We start from the raw sequence: 22713 nt of genomic DNA, 5'->3' as shown, positions 1-22713 counted from the left end.
ACCAACTCATAGCTCCACCAATTCTGTGATGTTCTTGGTACATCTATATACTTGTGCAATTGTGTCTAAGATGCCTTTTTGTGACACGTCCAGTGGCTGCACTATAAATTGTGACATGTTCTTTGTAGATGGTAAGGCCTTGTCACCACATTGAGTACAACTATACAGACTAAGACTTTTCAGGCAAAGCAGGTCATCTCCAAGGAAAGGAGACCGAAGTGTGTATTCTACAAAGCTGTTTAATATGGTGTATACGTCTGTCCTAGAAAATTTCTGAGACACTAATGACACTGATGTGTTGGCTAGATTGAATTTCTCAAGTTTCCGTCTAAATGTTGAGTCCTGCGCTGCTGCTTCTTCAAGCCGTGTGTGACATTTTTTGAAAGCAGATGTCTGTTGTAGAAATGTTAGAATTGGTAATGGTATGGCTTCACACATATTGTCATTTAGACTTTCATTGCATAAAACCACATCATCATCATCTTTTTCCAAATTGTCCTCCGTTATTGTTCTATTATTATCCTTGTCTATTGTGATGCCAGCATCATAAAGCAAGTCTGCCCAAAAGTGTCCAGTTTTGGCCATAGCGCCTATATGACAAATGATTGAGGCCAACTTATACTTAATTTTACCGCCGTCACAAATAGGAATTTCGATTACACCAGATGGTTCTACATGCCTGCGGCTCACCGACCCACGATCAGTAACACGCGACAGAGAAAGAGTAATGAAATCAGGAGAGTCATTCCAACATATTTGTCGCTTCATATCACAACCACATGCTGTACACTTGTCTGGACTTACACCTTCCATGATTGAGTGTTCGAAAAGAGAATTGAGGGACTCTCTTTTCTGTGGCAGCGGTAATGCAAAAATATTAGTAATAGAAGAATTGAACATCTTGAACAGCTTGTTTAAAATCAGTTCCCCATGGTAGGTATTTTCACCTGTGTCATTGGTGGTTTTCATTGCTTTATTGGCTTCAGTCCTTACTGTGTCAAAATGTTCTTTGAAAGGAGATGTACTTTCACTGACATCCTCAAAATCACCAAAGAAGTCATGATCAATCACAGTGTCTTGTTGATCATGCTTTTTATCAACATTTTCAACAGTGGAGTGTGGTAGAGGACATCTCCCCGAACGTGTGGGTATGTCCAGATAGTTGCCTCGCGGAGCCGTCTTTTGTCCAGTGTCCATTCTGGGTCCGGAAACGGTACTTTTTTCAGCATTGACCACAGTAGAAGGTCTGCTGCTGTGAATTTTACACCTCTCCCGCTTAGCGGAGAGTGGGGTGTGGTAGAGGACATCTCCCCGAACGTGTGGGTATGTCCAGATAGTTGCCTCGCGGAGCCGTCTTTTGTCCAGTGTCCATTCTGGGTCCGGAAACGGTACTTTTTTCAGCATTGACCACAGTAGAAGGTCTGCTGCTGTGAATTTTACACCTCTCCCGCTTAGCGGAGAGTGGGGTGTGGTAGAGGACATCTCCCCGAACGTGTGGGTATGTCCAGATAGTTGCCTCGCGGAGCCGTCTTTTGTCCAGTGTCCATTCTGGGTCCGGAAACGGTACTTTTTTCAGCATTGACCACAGTAGAAGGTCTGCTGCTGTGAATTTTACACCTCTCCCGCTTAGCGGAGAGTGGGGTGTGGTAGAGGACATCTCCCCGAACGTGTGGGTATGTCCAGATAGTTGCCTCGCGGAGCCGTCTTTTGTCCAGTGTCCATTCTGGGTCCGGAAACGGTACTTTTTTCAGCATTGACCACAGTAGAAGGTCTGCTGCTGTGAATTTTACACCTCTCCCGCTTAGCGGAGAGTGGGGTGTGGTAGAGGACATCTCCCCGAACGCGTGGGTATGTCCAGATAGTTGCCTCGCGGAGGCCTCTTTGTCCAGTGTCCATTCTGGGTCCGGAAACGGTACTTTTTTCAGCATTGACCACAGTAGAAGGTCTGCTGCTGTGAATTTTACACCTCTCCCGCTTAGCGGAGAGTGGGGTGTGGTAGAGGACATCTCCCCAAACGTGTGGGTATGTCCAGATAGTTGCCTCGCGGAGCCGTCTTTTGTCCAGTGTCCATTCTGGGTCCGGAAACGGTACTTTTTTCAGCATTGACCACAGTAGAAGGTCTGCTGCTGTGAATTTTACACCTCTCCCGCTTAGCGGAGAGTGGGGTGTGGTAGAGGACATCTCCCCGAACATGTGGGTATGTCCAGATAGTTGCCTCGCTGAGCCGTCTTTTGTCCAGTGTCCATTCTGGGTCCGGAAACGGTACTTTTTTCAGCATTGACCACAGTAGAAGGTCTGCTGCTGTGAATTTTACACCTCTCCCGCTTAGCGGAGAGTGGGGTGTGGTAGAGGACATCTCCCCGAACGCGTGGGTATGTCCAGATAGTTGCCTCGCGGAGCCGTCTTTTGTCCAGTGTCCACTTTATAAAGTCCATGCACTCCAGTGAATAGCATTTATCCATTTAGATAACTTTATTATTATTATTATTATTATAATGATTTAATTACTTATTTTTACACAGAAACATAATGTGTGTCTTATAGCATCATATAGCATCATTTAAATGCTTAATTTGTAGTTTTAATGTGCAAATTAAACTTTTTTTCAATACTCTAGAGGTTACTCTTATTTTGAAGAGATCGTCCACCGGAAGCCTTAAATCTGTTCATTAGATCTGTTCACTAGACGCTGCCCTCGTCCATTGAATTTCGGAAGTTTTGTTTGTAAAAGTAAAACTTAGCAAAATGGCAGAAGACAACAGTTATGAATCTATTATCTGCGTAAAGCCGGAGGTTCACGTGTACCGGATTCCACCCCGTGCATCCAATCGTGGATATCGGTAAGCTGACGTGGTTTGGTCAGAACTTAGCTGACAAATTTAAGTGGCCGCAAAGGCAAAGTGTCAATCAGCAAGCTAACTTTGCTAACATTAACGCAGTCTATCTACCAGCCAGGAAGCCTGCTATGGCTAATTTACAAACTCTGTCTTTTGTAGGAGTGTTTTACAGACCCTTATTACCCCCTCTATGGTGATTTCATGTTTTTGTCTGTATATTTGTACGTCTCTAAATGTTATGATGAATTGAACAAGGTGGACCCTCTTGTAAACAATTAAGTGTAATGCTTTATTGGGTCGTCTCGTCCACTCAGTTAACAGTTTTTGTATTGAGTTATGCTTGAATTGTACTGCAATTCTGCAAACTGTTAATACATACTTCAATCAATCAAAAGGGTCACACTCGTGTGATCATTAGTTTGACTAGCATCGCATTTGTACTACAAATACTGATGCAAGAAGAGTAGTACAACATGTACAATTGTACATTCATTATTTTATTTGGCAATGATCACGTGACAGGCGTAGACAACATGTAATCAACCGCAAACTGAGTTGTTTAGCAGGTCTGACATGAGAGAGAGAGAGAGAGAGGGAGAGGGAGGATAGGCGATAGGCCTACTGTCAAAAATATGTCTGCTGTATGTCAAATGCATGCACCATGATAAGTGCCAGTCCATCTTTTACGTTCCTGTGCAAAGGTTATTTGTGATTCTGGGCTAGTCAGAGAAAGCATGAAAGGTTATTCCTCTCCTGACTCTCACTTCCTCCTGCCATCAAAACATTAAGCAATAAGCATTATACTTTGCTGAATTGAGTTATACAGTATGGTCAACTTGTGCTATGACAGCACATCAAGGAGTTTTGTTTTTGTCTTGTTCCAGGGCAGCAGACTGGAAGCTGGATGAACCTTCATGGAGTGGTAGGCTGAAGATCACTGCCAAAGGAAAGGTAGCCTTCATCAAGCTAGAGGACAAAAACAATGGTAAATACTCAATGTTATATGTTGGCTATAGCCTATCTGAGAAAAACTAACACACTCATGAAGAAAATAAACTTGAAATTGTACAAAAAACCTAATTCTGGACAAAAATGTCATGATTTGCAAGATTCAGCAAAATAAACATTTTGGTTGCATTCATTTCACGACTAAACTGCAAAGTGTGAGGCAATGATGAATATAAACGTGTGTTTTTCAGGAGAGCTATTTGCCCAGGCTCCTGTGGACCACTATCCTGGAGTTATTGTTGAAGCAGTTACAGACTCCAGTAGATATTTTGTGATACGAATAGAAGATGGCAATGGTAAGTCACAGTAATAAGAATTGCATGAATAAGTTAATCACATTTTGACCATTAAATTGTGCTGTGTGTGTGTGTGTGTGTGTGTGTGTGTGTGTGTGTGTGTGTGTGTGTGTGTGTGTGTGTGTGTGTGTGTGTGTGTGTGTGTGTGTGTGTGTGTGTGTGTGTGTGTGTGTGTGTGTGTGTGTGTGTGGCGGTACTTGTGACCTACTGGCACCTACTGTGCACAAGAGATTTGGCGCTGTTTATTCAAACGGCTTGCAAAATTTGCTCCAGACACACACACACACACACAGATCTTCTTCTAATCGTCTAGATTGACAATCTAGAGTAGACTCCTGCAAAGCCACACCATAAAAAGGAGATATGTGGTATATATGTATTAGTTCAAAAGGCGCATGGGTGTTTTTAAATCATCGTTAAAGTACTTTGATGCAGTTATCATCGAGGACCCTAATATTTTTTTATCTTTCTGTGATGTTTGGATCAAGGACGTCATGCATTTATTGGCTTGGGGTTTGCTGATCGTGGAGACTCCTTTGACTTCAACGTGGCCCTACAAGATCACTTTAAGTGAGTTGCTCAGATCACTTACTGTCAATACTGTGTGGTACAGTTGAGTTCAAAGTAGCCTGGTCGCAGGTTCGAGTCCCGATCATGACGGCCTTTGCTGCATGTCACTCCCCATCTCTCTCTCCATTTCCTGTCAACCTACTGTCGTGTCAATAAATTCTTAAAAAGGCCCAAAAATAGAGAAAACACGCTCTGAAATGTCACTTTTGACCCTACAGGTGGGTAAAGCAAGAGGGTGAGTTGGCAAAACAGGAAGCATCTGAGGTTACTAACCCAGCACCAAAGCTGGATCTTGGTTTTAAAGAGGGACAGACTATTAAGATCAACATTGGGGTGAGTGGGGTGAGTGTTTTAGAATGGTAAAGAAATACACTTTATGAGAGACATTTTAAAACTGCATTTAAAAACTCCAATGTATATTTCTTAGAACATAAAAAAGAAGGACGCAGGTGGTGCAAAATCACGGCCCATGGGTGGCGGTCTTCTCCCACCTCCCCCGGGACCAAAGGCTGGAGGCCTCCAACCACCTCCTGAAAGCCAGCAAACAGCCCCAGCTACGCAAATAAACACTGGTGAGTCTTGTGTTTTTCTAACTCTTCATCTCAGTCTTCTTTAAACTTTGATACAGAGGATAATCCTTGTATATTGACTACAGATCTGAAACCTGTAAGGGATATGTTTTGTTTTTCCCATAATGCAGCAGCAGCCTCAATTTTAGATTTTGGTTCCCCGGGCCCTGCAGTCCAACCCACACCTGACATGTGGGGAGATTTCACATCTGCTGGTGCCAGGTATGTTTTGGAGAAGAGTAAATAATTTGTCTCATTTGTTGTGATTGCTTCATCATTTATTATATTAGTCTTTGTTTGTCTTCATTGTTGTCACCATTTCTTTCTCCCCGTCTTCATCCTCTATCCATCTTCTCTACAGCTCCAGTAAAGACACTGTCCAATCAGGATGGGTGCAATTTTAGTAGTCACGTAACACAGACACACACACACACGCGTGCTCAGGATCCATACATTCCATGGACATAGTGAAAGCAAAGGTGGTGAACTGTAAACAAACTTGACTTGCTCCATCACTGCAAGTGTTTTCAGTTAGTTCTGATGAATCCCTACACTACTATGCAATTGGAGCTGTCTTGTACTTCAGTAATCAGTCAGAACGCCATTATTGTGTCATCAATTGCCCTTGTCAGACAGGGCTGCGTCAAATAGTGTGTGCTCTCTGTGAGACAGATGGGTATATTGAAGTTTGAAGGGAATTTTTGTCGTGTCCCCCTACCCAGGTGAAAATGTCCATTTTGTTTCGATAAATCACCTGAAATTGGAAAGCAGCCTGTTCTCTCTCAATGTAGTCTTTTAATTTGGCAAAACGTGTCAAACGTGATATGACCATGTCCCCCTAATCATATCTTAAATGCCACCACTGTACTACGTTCCAAAATGTCCATGTTCCTTATCATAGCATCTCATCTCAACATTTTTTTTGGCATTTGGTGAAAGATTAGTGATTCTGTTATTGTTTATATTGTGTTTATTTGTGTAGGCATAGCTCTTTTTTGTGTTTATGTTCCTCTGTTTCCTCCTGCTTTTATAAGATGAAGGAAATCTTGCAAAGCTGAGATGATTTAAGTCATGTTCTTGACCATTAAGCTGTTATAAATTAACAAGACGTGTAGTGTAGCCAGACGATCTGAGATCTCTGCCTATTCATACGTCTGGTAACATCTAAATTCAATGTAGCTGCTAAAAACTGGGTGGAAACAAATCTGAGATAAAATAAATAAATCTTTTAGGGCAGTCCTTTATATTGGGTCAATGGGACACAGTGATTATGATTCATTTTTAAAGCAGTGGGCGTAGGTTTGTCAGTGGAGGTTTTTGCTGCCGTTCTGCCCCCTACATTGAATTTCACTAGACTAGACATATCGGTATGTGCAGATCTCTGATTGTTTGGCTATGCCAGACTAGGACTATGAATCAACGACCTGAACCTGAACCTGACATGCACATCAACGACATGTACTTGTAGCATCATGGGGGGGGGGGGGGAGACACGATTTCCAACTATGGTTATCTTAGGATTTATTAAGTTTGAAAATGTTAGGTTATGTTTTTATTTGTATTTGTTTTTACATACCCCATTCATACCTTTTTTTGTTGTCCCACATTTACCAATGTGCCTTTTACCAAATTGGAATTTTCTGAATCTTATGTTTATAGTTTGCAATGGATATTTCCCATGTGCCTTTTCTGGAGATTCATAAAATGTATAAAAAACTTTACACTCTTGTAAATAAACAATATGCTGTTATTTGGGTGTTTTCTTGTGTGTCACTATCCCTGGTGGATCACAGATTGGAGAGATCATTGTCCTGGAAGTAAACCATGGGCCCTACATAATGCATTGCCACTGGTCTCTATGGTGGCTCAGCTCTATGCATCTATAAATGCATCCGCTCAACTCAATTTATCTTAACACTTGAATCAAGTTTTTCAGCTGAGTAGGCTATTCATTTAAGGAAAGTATTTTAGGAACAATCCTGGGATAAATGTTGATTGTTGACCTATCTATACCTATCTAAGGTATTCTTTTACAGCTATAGTGCTGTACTGCTAAACTTCAAAACTTGTAGCTTATAGTACAGCTAAAAGGGACAATTGATTAATTTAGCCTTCCAAAGACATTAGTTAGTGTGTGGCTGTAAACAAGCATCTCGAGCTTCTTCCCTGGGTAAACAACTTTGCTTTGCTTTGCTTAGATTGACAGCATTTTTTTACAATCTAATAATATGCGTCTATGCGATGACTTTCATCCTGCACACGGATATTTTAGCTGAGGGGCCGGGCTGATTTCACCCAACACCGATCATGCACGGGCGGCTAACTGAACTGGAAGTCCCTCCCCGGAAAAAGCATGGAGAAGATTTCGGAACAATGTAGCATTCTGCCAACAAACTGCTAACGGTCACAACGGAGTTCGTTACAGCTGTGTGGCCCATGCAATAAGGGAAGAAATGGAGCGAAGTCATATGCAACAGACAGACGCTCGTTTAAGGTGAGGAGGGCTATATGCAGTCTGCAGTCTACAGTCTTTTTATGTTTGCTATGCTACAATATTTGGAAACTGCTGTATGATGAGCAACACATTCGCCCTTCCGGTGAATTTGAATTTGGAGAAGGAGAAACATTGGTAATAACGCATCAGTAGCTACTGTAACTGTATTGTTAGTTTGTTACAACAGATCTATTCATCTGATTCTGAACTGTATAGTGTCTCAGATTATTACAATCACATCCACAGATGTGAGATGTCCATGGTGCTGAAAGTGAAAGTAGGTATCTTTATTCAAAGCATTCGACTCTTGTGAAGTGTCAGATTTCCCTCTCACACGCACGCACACACACACACACACACACACACACACACACACCCCAACTCAAATCACAGCGCGTCTGTTGATCGATAGAGGGCGCTATGTTCAATACATTGATTGGTCCATGGTCTGCTGTAGGCTATAGTTTTAATTATAGACATTTTATTATCACATCACAATTAACTTACATTCACACAACCAGTAGGCTACAGTTTTGGGGGTGGGTGTTTTAAATAGAATACATGGATTACTGATAACATAATACATTTTATTGTTTCAAACACTTGAACGCTTGAAGCCTATCATGATGGTGGTAGAATGTTTTTTATTATGGGGATGAGGTTGGTTGGAGAGGGGGTTGGGAATATTGAACCTCTTGTCTGTAACTATGACAACGCAAACAAGTGGTCTGTGGCATGCTTTGGCCTATTCTTTGTTTGTGCAAATGTATGGGCTGCATTGGGCTAATTATTTAAAGGCCAAATACTTACAGTTTAAGAGACATCACTTGGCCTAATTCTGAATCCAGAATCTGAAATCCTGACCCTTAAAAGTGCAAAAACAAGTGAAGTATACACTTGCATTAGTTGCATAGTGTAAGAATGTACTGTAGGAAGGCAAGGCAATGCAATGGCCCAATCTTTGTTAGAGATTTTATATTTATATATTATTATATTCTATATTTTAAAGGTTTTGTTTGGTATGTAATAAAACAAAAATAAATAAAACAAAAAACATGTATTCAAATTAAGAGTGGGTGTGAATTCATGTGCAGGCTATACCTTTCCCAGGATGTGAGAGTGAGTGGAGTGGGAGGGAGCGTAGTCTAAACCCAGCTTATCCCACTGTCCTCAATCTCTTCCTGGCAGTCTTGCAGAGGAGGGACACAAGCAGGACGCTCACTTGCAGACCGTATTGATCAACTTTTAGTCAGTTACACCAAAGCTGTAGTGCTTTTTTTTTCTTCTTAGATTTTCTATTTATTTTTTCAATTCAAAAGAAAGAACGTTCCAACTTTTTAGAAATGAGTTAATTACTTTATTAATCGAACAGTTAATCCTGTTGAACAACATTGAGTGGGAACCCACAGACACAGGAGGACCGAGGATTTAATAATCTACTAACAGCAACTTCCTATGCCATGGAACATTCAGAGGCAGATTCCAATCTGGAATCTGCAGATTCCAAACTGGAATCTGTGATACAGGTGATGTACACTACTACACAACAGCAACAATCCAGAGTGTTCATTTTACTCAGAGGATGTAAAAATTGACCCTTTAATTGCAGGTCCATTTTACAGTCTAAGTACCTTAGGATTTATTCTGTGTTCTGTGTTGTAGACCTTTCCTGGGTTGTTTAACCTATAGACTACAGTCAGTACTAAAAACATTCTACCGTGTGTGTGTGTGTGTGTGTGTGTGTGTGTGTGTGTGTGTGTGTGTGTGTGTGTGTGTGTGTGTGTGTGTGTGTGTGCGTGTGTGTGTGTGTGCGCATGTGTGTGCGTGTGCATGTGTGTGTGTGTGTGTGCGCGCGCGCGTGTGCATGCATGCTCTATTTTCATTAGACAGCAGTATTTCTCTAGTGTGACTGCTGTGACACCACCTGGTCTCTTGTGATTAACCACTTTCAACCTGGCATGCATATTTTGGGAATATCATTTTTCAAAAAGTCAAAAGAATAATGAAAATAGTATAGCTTGTATAGCTATTTTCTCTTATTTGTCATACAACAAAGTATATACGTCTACAATGTTAAAGCTTTTCTATCATTGTATTTCACTAAATGCTTGGGTTATAATACCCCACTGTAGACAGATAATATGTCTGTTATAAGCATATTGCAATATCCACCGCTTGCGCTTAGATTATCCTGTGGCTACTACAACTCCTGATTAAGCCTCAAGGTCGACTGGTGGACAAAGGTCCACCAGTCCTTTGTCTCCCTCTCTTCTTTTTCACATTGTTAATCGCCATAATATCCTTTCTTCAGAAGCTGGAAGAAAGTGTTCTATCTGAGGAGAAGAGGCTGATAGTCCGGGGCCCATCCCCTGATGCCACTCCTACATGTCTACCTGCACGAGTCAGAGAAATCGTCACCAAAAACCTCAACGATAGCTGTGAGTCACTAAAAGACCCTGTGTTGTTAGAGCAGTGGTTCTCAAAGTGGTGTCCGGGGACTCTCAGGGTTCCTTAGGGGGTCCTAAATTGACCCGTACAAGTCTAACTCTTGACAGTAAGGTTTGAGAACCACTGCGTAAGAGAATGTTTAAGGCCAATGAAGAATTGTGCTCTGAATCTTTTTTTCCCTCACCTGAGCTCCCCTTATCTCTCCCACTGTGTATATCTCAGCAGCAGGAGCCATGTCCTCGGTCATGTCCTTTCAGGAGGAGAACCGTGTGCTGCAGGGTGAGCTAGGGAAGCTGGAAGACCTGCTGGCTCACAGTAGAGCAGACCGAGATGAGCTTGCAATCAAGTACAGTGCCATTAGTGAAAGGGTAAGACATACACCAGTTCTCAAACCTTTTCATGTCAAATGTATTTTGGCTGAAAACGTTTTGTGCCAGGGATCCCACACAAGATTCGTGTTGTTAAAATGTTTCAAAAATATATATTTTTGCGCCCAAACTTCACATTTCTTTTAGAAAATAGCAGATGTGTGACGAGTGAGCCAGAGACGCTAGAATGGCCAGATTGTAGAGATGCGTATGGTTGGAACAAACACTGTGCTACTCTTCCCTCTCTGTCTTTCATGATTTTCTTTGTCTCTCTCTTCTGGAGAGATTGTGTGGTCTCCCTGGTTACAGGGACTGGAATGAACTGAAGTGGTTACTATGGCATTTGTCACCCCTGGTGATTGTAAACAGGAGATTTAGTGGTGAGAAGAAGAGGTCTCTAGTGAGTGGGCAGTACAGTACATGTGATTTGGATTGAACATTACCTAAGACACCTTTGCGAGACCGGGTCCTAAATCATCATTTAACTAATGAACTTAGGCTGGCATTGATTTAGGGATACAATTGTAAATCAGTGACAGATTTGCACAATTTTGACAATTGTTAACTAACAAAATAACTAGTTCGCTTGTGAAAACACAGGTCCCTATAAAAGTAATTGATGGCTGCTTTACACGTTTTGTGAAAAGGCTTTATGGCAGATCTCTTTTGTCACTTCCTACAACCCTCTCAGAGGGTTGTCTACAGTAGAATGAAAAAGGAAGGGATGTCCGCACACCGAATTGTAGCTCCCAGGAAACTTCTTTATTTTGTTACAACGTCTTCGTCAGGTAGACCCACAGTGGTCGAAACGTTGTAACAAAATAAAGACGTTTCCTGGGAGCTACAATTCAGTGTGCGGACATCCCTTCCTTTTTCATTGTACGTATTTTTGACCAGAACTTGAGATTCTTGAGATTTATTAACAGATTGGAGAATTACAGTACATTTCAAGCACAACAATACAAAACTGTTAACTGTGGACGACACCATAAAGTATTACACTTGTTTACAATAGGGCCCACTATGTTCAATTCATCATTTACACAGTTGGAGCAGACGCTGCGTTTTGAGACAGGGGAGGGAGATCATGATTCAGTGGAGTCACGCAGCCTGGCGCAACAGAATGTGGATTTGCGCAGGAGACTAGATGAAGAGCAAGCAGCCTACAAGCGTAAACTCACTGCCTACCAGGAGGGACAGCAGAGGCAGGCACAGCTTGTGCAGAAGTTGCAGGCCAAGGTATGCTTTCTAAAATTAGATTTTTCTTCCTGTGACGTTACTGTAAGCTTCAAGACATAGAAGAGTGAAACGTTATCATTTCAGGTACTACAATACAAAAAGAGGTGTGGAGATCTAGAAAAGACACTGCAGGAGAGATCTTCAGAACAGGAGCAACACAGGCTCAGTGAAACATCAAACAACGAACAGAGCAGCAATTTAGAGGATGCTTTAATCCGTCTAGAGGAAGAACAACAAAGGTACCTGATCATTATGTCAACACGTGTATTGATTTAGAGTTGAAATTGCAGTCTGGGGGATTTATATTAACGTGATTGTGTTTAATGCATGACGTTATCTGGAACATGATGTCAAAATGTAAACATTGCTCCAATTCACACCATGTCCTCAGTTATCTGACCATATACCGGTAGTCAGCAAGCAGCATGACACACTTATTGCTATATTTCTGTCTGTCTCGTCTGCAGGAAGAAATGTTATTTATGCTCAGGTACTGTGTACATTATGTTGTCCTTGCAGAAGCAGCAGTTTGTCTGCAGTGAATGCCATGTTGCGAGAGCAGTTGGAGCAGGCTGGACTGGCCAACGAGGCTCTCAGCCATGACATACGCAGGCTCACAGTTGATTGGACAAAAGCCAGAGAGGAACTGGAGCAAAGGGAGTGTGATTGGAGAAGAGAGGAAGAGGTGGGGAATGTATACATTAAAACAACAAAAGGCATTTATTGAATATATTAAATTCACGTTATTTACTTCTGTCTATGCTGTCTCTCTGCTCCCTTTAGTCTTTTCATAGTTACTTCAGCAGTGAACACAGTCGTCTTTTGACACTGTGGCGACAAGTGGTTGGATTCCGCAGGCATGTCTGTGAACTGAAGAGTGCCACTGAAAGGTTAATATTAACAACTTGGGGGAATAAAATCCATATTATTGTAGCTGGAGCTCATACATTAAATGAGATGGGCATATATATTATTTATTTTAAAATTTATAAAAAATAATTTGTGTGGTTTCTGTGGCAGTGGGGTATGATTAATTTTTTACTGAAAGTGGAGCGCCACAGGGTGACACTGTTGGAATCTCACATTGTCCGGTTTGTACAAAGACAGTCATTTTATTTTGACACAGCCCCAGTCAAGATACAGAACAGGGAAAGAGGGCTGATTGACTGTATAAAGAACACTAGACAGTCAGTCCATTTAACACAGTTGTTAACTGCTGCACCGGAGCACCATTCTGTTGCTCAGGAACAAACCACACCCCACTGCCACAGTATATCACACATGCATTTGCTTTGAGTTCAGAAGAATGGGGTTCTACTGTAACTCCTACGATGCTTACATTGTGGCACTGTTTTCTCTCTCACTGTGTCTCAACTGTTGTCCCATCTTCCCCCAGGGATCTGTCAGACATGCGTAATGAGCTGGCTCGGGTGTCCCACTCTACCCAGTTGTCCTGTGCTGGTCTGTCCGCTGCAGTCCACAGTCGGGAGGGAGGGATGGCCCTGTCACTGGAACGGGAGACCGCTCTGCGTGCGCAGCTGGAGCACCAGCTGAGAGAACGAGTGTCAGAGCTGATGAGTCTTCAGACCCGGACAGACGCAGAGAGAACTGAGCTCAATGCCAGGTCAGGGAGATGAAAGATCAGACTCTGGCCTATAACCAGTTTGTCATTGGATAAATGTGAGTTTATGGGATTAATAACAACAATGTGTTGGATCATCAGGTTGTCAGATGCGGTGCGAGAGGGGGAGAGGCTAAAGGGGCAAATAGACGATAGAGACAGAGATATCGCCATGTTGACCAGAAGACTTGAGGTGAGAGACTGGGCCATTATGGCCCCTGGATATATACTGCATATACTTATTTGTCAGGTCCTTCCATTCCTAAGATTATGACTTTCATCTTTTTGCAGGAACAGAATAGCAATGATGAGACAGACATGCAGGTGATGAAAGCACACAGTGAGACATTGCTGGACACACTGCGTGACATTGCTCAGGTAAACACACACACTTTCTCTCACAAAAACAGGAAATGTCACATGAGGAATGGATTGACTGTTTGTAATGTCATCTTAGACTCTCTTGTCTGATGGAGACTCTTCATCAGAGGCGGACCAGGACAACTCTAGTGCACCATTGTTGGCCTTGATCCACGGCCCCTCAGCTCACCTCTCCTCATCTCCACGGCGATCCTCCTCTCCTACTCGATTCTCCTCAGTTCCTCCTCTCTCAGAGGCCAGCCTGTCTGCTCTGCGCTCTGCCATCACCAACAGGCAGCTACAGCTACAGGTGTGTAGGTGTGTGTGTGTGTGTGTGTGTGTGTGTGTGTGTGTGTGACTGTGTGTGTGTGTGTGTGTGTGTGTGTGTGTGTGTGTGTGTGTGTGTCCGTGTGTGTGTGCTTTCCAGAACAGCCTGTTATAGCGCCACCAGGAGGCTTTTGAAAAACACATTTATTTATATTACTCCTCCAGATTCTTTCCAAAAATCCCGCAAATCGTTACACACTATCTCTAGTCATGTGTTCAAAATGGATCTGTCCGATATTTCATATTCCAACCTAATTGGCTAACATTGGCTTTCAAAGTTTGCAGGATTGGCCCGTTTTGAACAAAAAGCCTCAAATCATGCAAGTGTGCAATTTACATGAAATCTTTCACAGACTTTCCTACTAGGCTGAGGAATATATCCTACCCTTTTCACATTGGCCTGTTATAGCACCGCCAACAGGTGGATTTTTGCAAAACACATTTTTGGAACACAATGCCTCAAATCATGCAATTGCCACCCAAGGTAAGAAGATGGCACTCTTTTCACATTGGCCTATTATAGCGCCACCAGGAGGCCACAACCTGACCTGCCCTGGTGGAGACCTGTGAGCCGAGGGGCACCTTTTCTAGTTACATATTGAAGAGGCACTTCCGTTTTCAGTTTCATACTATATAACACCAAAGAAGGCTTTGTGTTGAAACATGTATTGCTTTGTTTGTTACCTGTTCCAATTACTTGTCAAATACATTGTCTAGAGTAGACCGTGCACCCAGTAAGAAATTACTAGAAGAAATTTGAGTAGTGCTCTTAAGTGCTCTAAAGTTATAATGATTTATTTACCTGATGCCATTGCTTAACATACATCACCTGTACCACAGATTCCAACCACTGTTCTTTGCCAAAGCTGAGAGAAACCACCCAAACACTCAACCCTTTTGTTGTTGTTGTAACGTGCAAATTATACAGTAGATTAATCTGGGGTCTATTTATCACTTACTTATCCAATTATTTACTGTAATGATTTCTGTTTTTGTTCTCAGGATGTTCGAGGACGTTTATTCTCTGCTCAGTCATCAGTGCAACAGTTGCGCAGGCAGCTAGCAGAGGCCGAATCAGCCAAGAGAGACATTGAACAGCGCAACCAAGCGTTGCAAGGAGAGAGAGACACTGCACAACGAGAGAGGGAGTCCACACAGAGAGAACGGGAACGTATCAGGCAGGAGAGAGATGCACTGGCCAGGTAAATGGATACTTATATCAGTGTAGTAACTACAAATTATATTTGTTGTTACAAATTCTCCTCAATCCTCAAGTGTATTCTTTTAAATTAAATTGTGTATCCTCAGTACCATCGTTGACACATATTTTGCACTGCACATCTTTTCATCTTGTGTCATTTCCTTCCATTATGCATCTCCCAGTGAGATGGCAAATCTAGAGAAGGTAACCCAGGCAGCACAGAGCAACACCCACATCCTCCAGATGGATTGTGAGAAGCTGCAGCTGGTGGTGACATCTGCACAGAGGGAGCGCGATCACGAGAGGGAGGATAAAGAGGCTGCTATTCAGGAGAGGGAATGGGCCAAGGCTGAGACTGAGAAACTGTAAGTAATCATAATTTGTAGATGAATCAGTGAATTACATAAACGTATGAACAAAAATATAAATGGTGCAATCCACATTCTCACATCTACAGTAGATGTTCAGGAGACCACAACCTTGCAGTTCTCCAAAAGTTATACTAGACAACTGTCAAATAAAGAATGTAGCTCAACATCCTCTTCACTGCTTTGATTCTTGCCACTGTGGCCCTGTCATAATTCCAACTGGTGTCACAGATCTGCCATAGAAGTAATTGCATCCGGTTTTGTAAGCTTATTTGTATTACATATGCAATGTCTTTGAGTATTTTTTAAGTTTCAATACTCATGCTATGTAATACATTTTCTTCCCAGTCAGAAGCAGTGGGAGCAGAGTGAGAGTCGATCCTCTGCCCAACGTGGGGATCTGTCTGCAGTGAGGGAGATTCAACAACAGTTGGAGGTTGAGAGGCAGCTGCTAGAGGGAGAGAAGGCACAGCTCTTGGAAGCACTTGCTCGGGTGAGAAAATGTCAAAACTGGCATCAAGAAGGATGCCAGGAGGGGTTGCAACACTCATTTTCTGCGTTCTTCTCATTTTGTGACCAGTCATTCATCCTCCTTTCTAGGCTGAAAGCAATAATTCAGAACTCACTCTGATGATGAATAAGTTCCAATCAGAGGAGGCGGCACTCAGTGACTCTCTGGCCAAAATGGGCGGCATGAATGAAGGCCTAGCCCAGGACAAAGCTGACCTTAACACCGTCATCATCCAGGTAGGGCTATTTCTTGAGTATATAAGTATATGCCCCGTCCATATGAATGTCTCCAGTCCCTCTCTCAACCTGATCCTGGTGTCTCGTTCTATAAGCTCGAGGAGGAGAAGGCTCTTCTGCAGATACAGAAATGTGAGGCGGAGCAAGAGAGGCTCACCATCAGGGATGAGCTGGTCCGAGTAGAGCAGGACAGGCTGGAGCTCGACTCGACCCGTATCACCCTCCATCACTCCCTGCAGGACTCTGAGCAGAGCAGGGTCACGCTGGAGGCGGAGCTTTACAATCTCAGGACTGAGAAACTTAAACTGCAGGATAAAATCACTCAGGTATTCTACATTCATCCGCACACAAGCACATGTCTCCTCCTCCAATACACGTAATGCTGGCCAGTCCGCTTCTTTTCACTTGACATTGAGGAATTTCCCCAGGAGGAAGTAACTTGTATGGACGTACCTTTATTATCCCGTCTGGGAAGTTCAGTAGTCAGGTGGCACAGCAGTTAAGGTTACACAGGTACAGGTAAAGAGTAGGACATTGAAAAAGTACAACAACAAAGAAGCATAAACTATATAGAGCGGTCTATCTTGTTGGATGGAATTAACCCCTGTGGATTTAACCACTCAAAAGCCTAGCTTATAGATTTGCTATGTGTGCCTATTGCCTAATCTTCACATCGGAATAGGGACGCTAGGGTCATCGTTGGACCTTAAAGAAATTACCCTTACAGGTGATTTTACTATGTGGACTGCAGTTCTTTTCCTCTAGTTTCACCTCTTATCCTTTCTTGGCAGCTGTGTGGCGAGGTGAGCTCTCTGGGATCAGAACTGGGCATGGTCAGGGGAGAGGGCCAGCGACAAGAAGTCACTTTAGAAGAGGTTGGCCGCGGCCGGTCAGAGCTAGCCAAAGAGAAGGCAGCACTGGTGGTCCAGTTGACTGCATCTGAGAGGGAGAATGCCATGCTGACGGAGGAACTGACCGCATTCAGGTGTGTGTCTGTGTACTGTACACATGTGCGCACTTCTGTGTGTTTGTGAGTGTGTGTGTGTGTGTGCACATGAGAAAGGCTCTCTGTCTGTCTGTGTTACCAGTGCTTGCCTCCCTACCCGTGCAGGTCTGAGCGCGAGTCCCTGGAGACTAGTCTGTTCGAAGTGCAGCAGCAGCTGGCTCAGGTGGAGTCTCGCAGAGAGCAGCTGGAAACCGAGATCCAAAGTCTTTGCTTACGCAGTGAGAATGCAACAGGTGAACGGAATATATATATGTATATATATATATATAATATTATTATTATTATTATTTATCTTTGTATAGCACCATTCACAACATAAATGCAGCTCAAAGTGCTTTACAGAGCATAGAGAAAAATGAAAAGCAAAGACATAAAACAACATTAAAATAATAGCAGTAATGCAATACAGTGAGGACATTAATAACAGTCTTTTAAAAGCTCAACTAAAACCAAGAGTGTTGAAGTAGCTGTGCTTTAAAAATGTCTACAGAGGCTGCCTGTCAAAGGTATAGTGGGAGTTTGTTTGAGATACAGTATATCTAGGCAGGCAGTCATGTAGGTAGGAAGGTACGAGAGTTATACATTTATAGTTGCGTTTGAGCTTGTAGATCTGCTATATTTTGTGAAGAGACGTGGTGTACTGTAGACTGAAAAAGAACACGCCAAGTAAAGTGCAAGTGACATTGATAAATATAAATAAAGTATTCTGAGTCACCCCTGGACTTGCGTCAAGGTACCCACTAGGGTGCCACTTCACCCACTTTGAGAAACCCTGCAATAGATGATGAGAATTGATCCATTTATTTCCAAGTGACATAACTATAACATGTCCTGGCAACGATCATTTCTCCCCAACGCAACAGAATAACAAGAGAATACTCAACGTCTGGTTGTGTTGTGTGATTGTCTCTTTGTGATGGCACTTGCAGCGGAACTGAGGCGTACGCGTTCAGATGGGGAGAACCTGCTCTCCCAGAATGAGAGGGAGAGAGAGGCTCTGGCTCAGGCCCTGAACACTGCACAGCTAGAGGCTCAGCTGACCATGCAAAAAGCCATCTCTGACAATCAGGAGGAGGTGGAGAGATTGGCCTCAGAAAAGGTGAGAATTTCCATTTGCACTGTTGCTACTTTGCATGAATTGCATGTATTATTACATTTTTAAATGAGCTGTGAAGCAATCTATTGTAATGAGGCTTAATACACTATCATCAAATCACAATATTGAGACAGTCAATATCTAACATACTGTATCATGGTGCAATTTGGTGGTTAACCAAACACGTGCAACCTGTTTCCCCATTGAGGCTTTTCATCCTAGTTTAACATTTTAAATATTTTTCTAAATAGATTTTTTTAAAGGCTTTCAAAAATAGGGCAGCAATAGCAGCTCTACACGCTCACATCGTACAGTATGCTCCGTGTCGTGGAGCTTGTAGGTTGGCTATTTTTGTGACTGCACGTCGCATTTACTATGAAAACGTGCATTTCCTGTCAGTCCGTCCATCCGTTAGTCACCCCACGCCTCCATATATGGTCATGCCTCGTGACATCACGTGTCGTATGGAGGGACCTCCATATATGGGCATATATGTAGTAGCCGCGACGTAGATAACATCACCAGGGGCCATTCCCCATTCCCAGCCGATGCCCTAATACAATCCCTGTTATGCCAATAAATGGGATCCCTGATGTCATCAATATTAAACCCATATGGGAATGTCAATATATGACCTTATTGTGACGGTCTCATGATAACCACTGTGGTTGACACGACTCAGACTTGCAAATGAGCCAAGTTGGTACAACACATGGATCTCCAATCTCCATACGTGGAGTTAACTATCATCACCTGGAACTCCACACTGTATGAAGATCACAACACTGACTTCATCAAACTCCGGATAGCCATACATATTTTGTTTGACATACTAGTTATGAGACACTATCATACAAGAAAGTATAAAGTAAGGCTTAAAACTTAAGTGGTTAAAGGTTGGATGGTGGGCTGTGACTGTGCTTGTGATTGACTTGGCTGTCATGTTCCACAGGAGGCCCTGCGCCACCGCCTGATGGCTGAACATGAGGGGGCGTTGCGGAAGCTCAGAGAGGAATTTGAAGAGCAGCTCCTCCGAGTGGAAAGGGACAGGGAGCTACTGCGGGAGGAACTAAGGAGCCTCCACCATGACAGAGATCAATGTCTCCTACAGGCTGAGACGGAGAAACAACAGGTCTGAACTGTGTCCCTGGTTCAGAGAGAGAGAGTGTGTGAAAGAGAGATGCTGTTGTGTAGTCCATAATACTGTATGCATTGTCTGCATTACTCCTCATCATACTGTAACATCCATATCCTCGGAAAAGAAGAAAAAGGCCGCACACTCCGGAAAGTGGAAATGTATTAACAGAAACCAACGTTTCGACCTGTAAGGTCTTTTTCAGGGACACCTGAATTTTACTTAGTCTTTATTTTCATTCATATTGTTGCTATTCAGCTATTTCTCAAAACAACTTTTATTAGGACTGATAGCATGTTTTCTCCCTAGGCCCTTTCCCTGAAGGAGGCAGAGAAAGCACTTCTGTCTGACAGGGTGTCCACCCTGCAGGTTGAGCTGTCCGCTGTAGTCCTGGAGGCCGATAGAACTGCCAGAGAAGCAGCTCATTACAAAGAACAGGAGCGGGTAATAATAAACTACTGTGATGTCTGTCTGGTAGATTAGACTGCATTGATTCTCCACCTTTTCAATTTCCCACTGTTTGATCTACATTAGGCTATTGACCCTTGTTTGATCAAATGTTTATCTCAGTGTTCCTCACTTTTTGTTATATTATTTCTTCTGTTACTTAATATATTATTATGTCTAAAATATTGTACAATCTTTTAGCCGAACAAGTCCCAACAAAATTTTTCTGCTTGTAGTCGTACTATAAGTTAGTGACAAATAAAACCTTCTTGATTCTTGGGACGCCATCTACACTGAGTCTGTAAAACCAGCGTCTCAGAGTTAATTTAACTCAGAGTGTACCAAAGGAGACATTTGGTTCCACTTGTACACTCCCAGAGTTACAGATCCGTAAGGGTCCATTTAGCTCCTATTAATCACTTAGCTGCGGACCCCTTGGAACACCCTTAAAACCAGTGTTGCTGTTGTTGTATGACAGCATTTCATTGTGTTTTTTCCCCTCCAGACCAGAGTTGGAGCTCTGACCAGCGAGCTACAAGAGCTTCGTTCTCAACAGGAGGACACGGCCAGTGTTCATGAGAGGAGCCAAAACAGTCTTCGGGAAACCTGCACTGAACTACAGACACGAGCTGATGTCGCTCTCAAAGAGGTAGAACATCCTAGCATCCTCTTCAGTGTTTCATTTACAGTGTGTACAAATTGGAAAAAAAAACAACACTCTCGCTTCCAGTTAGAGCAATGCAGAGGCGCTCTGTCAGCCAGTGAGGAGAGCAGAGACCAGGTCAGACGGGACATGCTGGACACAGAACGGCGCCTCAGCCAAACCCGGGACGTGGGAGAGGGCTCCAGACGAGATGGGATGGAGCTGCGACGCACCCTTGCTGATGTCACCAAGGAACGAGACACTCTCAACCAGTCGAATGTCCAGCTAAGGGAGACATTAAGAAGCTCAGAAACTGAGCGGATCAGGTAAAATCCTGTACAGAAATTATATAAATTAAATAAGAGGGGCGCACTGCCAGTTCAACCACATAATTGTGATATCGCCAGTTTGATTTCCAACATGTCATTCCTCCTCTTTGACCCGGCTTTCCCGTCTCGTTCCACTATCCTGTCCAAGCAAACAATAAAATGATCATCATAATTTATGTGTGCACGTCCCAGTGTGAAGCGCCAGTGTGAGGAGAAGGACCAAAGATTAGCTGTGCTGGAGGAGAGTTTGTCGTCGGCCCAGAAGGAGGTGGCTGAGCTACGCAGCTGTCTGAGGGAGGTTGAAAGGTCAAGACTTGAGGCCCGACGGGAGCTCCAGGAACTACGCAGACAGGTCAGAATCACGACCGCCTCTCGTATGTACACCTCTGTCATATAGGAACGGAGAAGCCTCAAAGTTGAGCTTATTACTACCTTTGGTTTTCATTCTAGACTACATCCACTCAAGTATTTTGGCAGCTGAGTTGAGTGCACATGATGAGATCTTTGCTTCTCCTGCATGGCTCCAGGTGAAGGTGCTGGATGGCGAGAAGGAGCGGAAAGGGAGGGAGGTGGCCGAACTGCAGACTCGCCTGTCACTGGAGGAGCAGAGAGAGGAGGACCGAGTGAAGGAGATTTCCACTCTCAAACAAAAGCTAACTGAGGCTGATTCAGCCAGAAACTCCTTCAAGAAAGAGGTGAATTCAAAACATTTCCATGACGCAGCTTTATGAATGAGAAATGTCCTCGATATATCATATATGTAGTGAGTCTACAGTCATTTTGTAATACTTTCTACCCATGTTTGTGTGTGCGTGTGCGCGCGTGTACTAGTTTTCCATGATCCAAAAGCAGCTGTTGGATTCTGAGGCCGGCTGGCGAGGCTGTGAGAGAGAGCTCACCTCTCAGCTACAGGAGGCACGTGGCTGCGAGAAGAAGCTTCAGGACGAGGCCAGGAACCTGGCACTTCGAGCCCAGACGTCTCAGGACTGTGCCGTTCAGTCCAGTCTGCAGCTGAGTGAAGCCCAGGGCCGCCTGGCCGCTACCGAGGCGGAGCTGGCCCGGGCCGAATCCGCCAGGAGGGAGCTGGAGTTCCGCCTGGGCAGCCTGCAGTCGGCGCTAACGCGTACGCTGGGCATTGGCGTTGGGGGCCGGAGCAGCCTCAGTGGAGGCAGGGGCAGGACCCCTGCGGGAGGCTCCTCACTGCCCAGCCTGATCTCACGGCACCGTAGCATGTCACCCTTACGCTCGTCCATGTCGTCCCAGAAAGGTAGCAATGTACCGAGAGAGAAGCACTTAAGAACAACTTTAGAATATTTTTGAGGGGCGCTACATTGATCGATTGATTGATTGCCCCTCTATATCCAGCTTTTCGTGTATGTGCAAACACAAACTTTGTCCTACACAAACAAATGCCATTGACAATGAATGGACAATTTTGAGTGTTCGTGTAAACACAAACATTGAAGACAAAAGTCTTCAAAAGCAACTTGTGATTGGCCGGAATGAGATTATGTATGATAAGAGCGCCCCTCACTTCACACAGGTGTGATTTTTATAATACAACTGTAACATGTAAATTATCAATGGTTTAATAATAATAATGA

General features: G+C 43.4%; 2 protein-coding genes across 3 annotated transcripts in view; both read left to right on the top strand.

Moving 5' to 3' along the window:
- Positions 1-2700: 2700 nt before the first annotated feature.
- necap2 (NECAP endocytosis associated 2) lies at positions 2701-7030 on the top strand. Of its 2 annotated transcripts, none has more exons than XM_083771686.1 (8): positions 2701-2840; positions 3722-3822; positions 4037-4141; positions 4630-4711; positions 4930-5044; positions 5139-5283; positions 5412-5502; positions 5642-7030. In XM_083771686.1, the coding sequence occupies exons 1-8, from the start codon at positions 2746-2748 to the stop codon at positions 5682-5684; spliced, it is 777 nt and encodes a 258-aa protein (XP_083627812.1). In that variant the 5' UTR covers positions 2701-2745; the 3' UTR covers positions 5685-7030. The 2 variants fall into 2 exon arrangements, with proteins under 2 accessions (XP_083627812.1, XP_083627811.1); XM_083771685.1 differs by having other exon boundaries at positions 4624-4711; positions 5415-5502.
- A 607-nt stretch (positions 7031-7637) lies between these two features.
- crocc (ciliary rootlet coiled-coil, rootletin) overlaps positions 7638-22713 on the top strand; it is a 24348-nt gene continuing 9272 nt past the window's right edge. The window contains exons 1-26 of the mRNA XM_083771649.1: positions 7638-7774; positions 10086-10212; positions 10448-10590; positions 11638-11829; positions 11914-12068; positions 12349-12514; positions 12613-12719; positions 13226-13453; positions 13553-13643; positions 13742-13828; positions 13908-14120; positions 15140-15339; positions 15521-15703; positions 16055-16199; positions 16307-16453; positions 16549-16779; positions 17245-17438; positions 17565-17692; positions 18389-18558; positions 19508-19687; positions 20000-20134; positions 20643-20786; positions 20868-21106; positions 21302-21461; positions 21637-21804; positions 21941-22376. Of these exons, the coding sequence (XP_083627775.1) occupies positions 10456-10590; positions 11638-11829; positions 11914-12068; positions 12349-12514; positions 12613-12719; positions 13226-13453; positions 13553-13643; positions 13742-13828; positions 13908-14120; positions 15140-15339; positions 15521-15703; positions 16055-16199; positions 16307-16453; positions 16549-16779; positions 17245-17438; positions 17565-17692; positions 18389-18558; positions 19508-19687; positions 20000-20134; positions 20643-20786; positions 20868-21106; positions 21302-21461; positions 21637-21804; positions 21941-22376 (4234 nt within the window). The 5' untranslated portion in view covers positions 7638-7774; positions 10086-10212; positions 10448-10455. The remainder of the gene's footprint in view (positions 7775-10085; positions 10213-10447; positions 10591-11637; positions 11830-11913; positions 12069-12348; positions 12515-12612; positions 12720-13225; positions 13454-13552; positions 13644-13741; positions 13829-13907; positions 14121-15139; positions 15340-15520; positions 15704-16054; positions 16200-16306; positions 16454-16548; positions 16780-17244; positions 17439-17564; positions 17693-18388; positions 18559-19507; positions 19688-19999; positions 20135-20642; positions 20787-20867; positions 21107-21301; positions 21462-21636; positions 21805-21940; positions 22377-22713) is intronic.

This window comes from Protomyctophum parallelum (assembly GCF_964188405.1).
Source record: "Protomyctophum parallelum genome assembly, chromosome: 8".
Taxonomy (NCBI): domain Eukaryota; kingdom Metazoa; phylum Chordata; class Actinopteri; order Myctophiformes; family Myctophidae; genus Protomyctophum; species Protomyctophum parallelum.
Note: the sequence above shows the minus strand (reverse complement) of the source record. Positions and strands in the feature narration are given on the sequence as shown.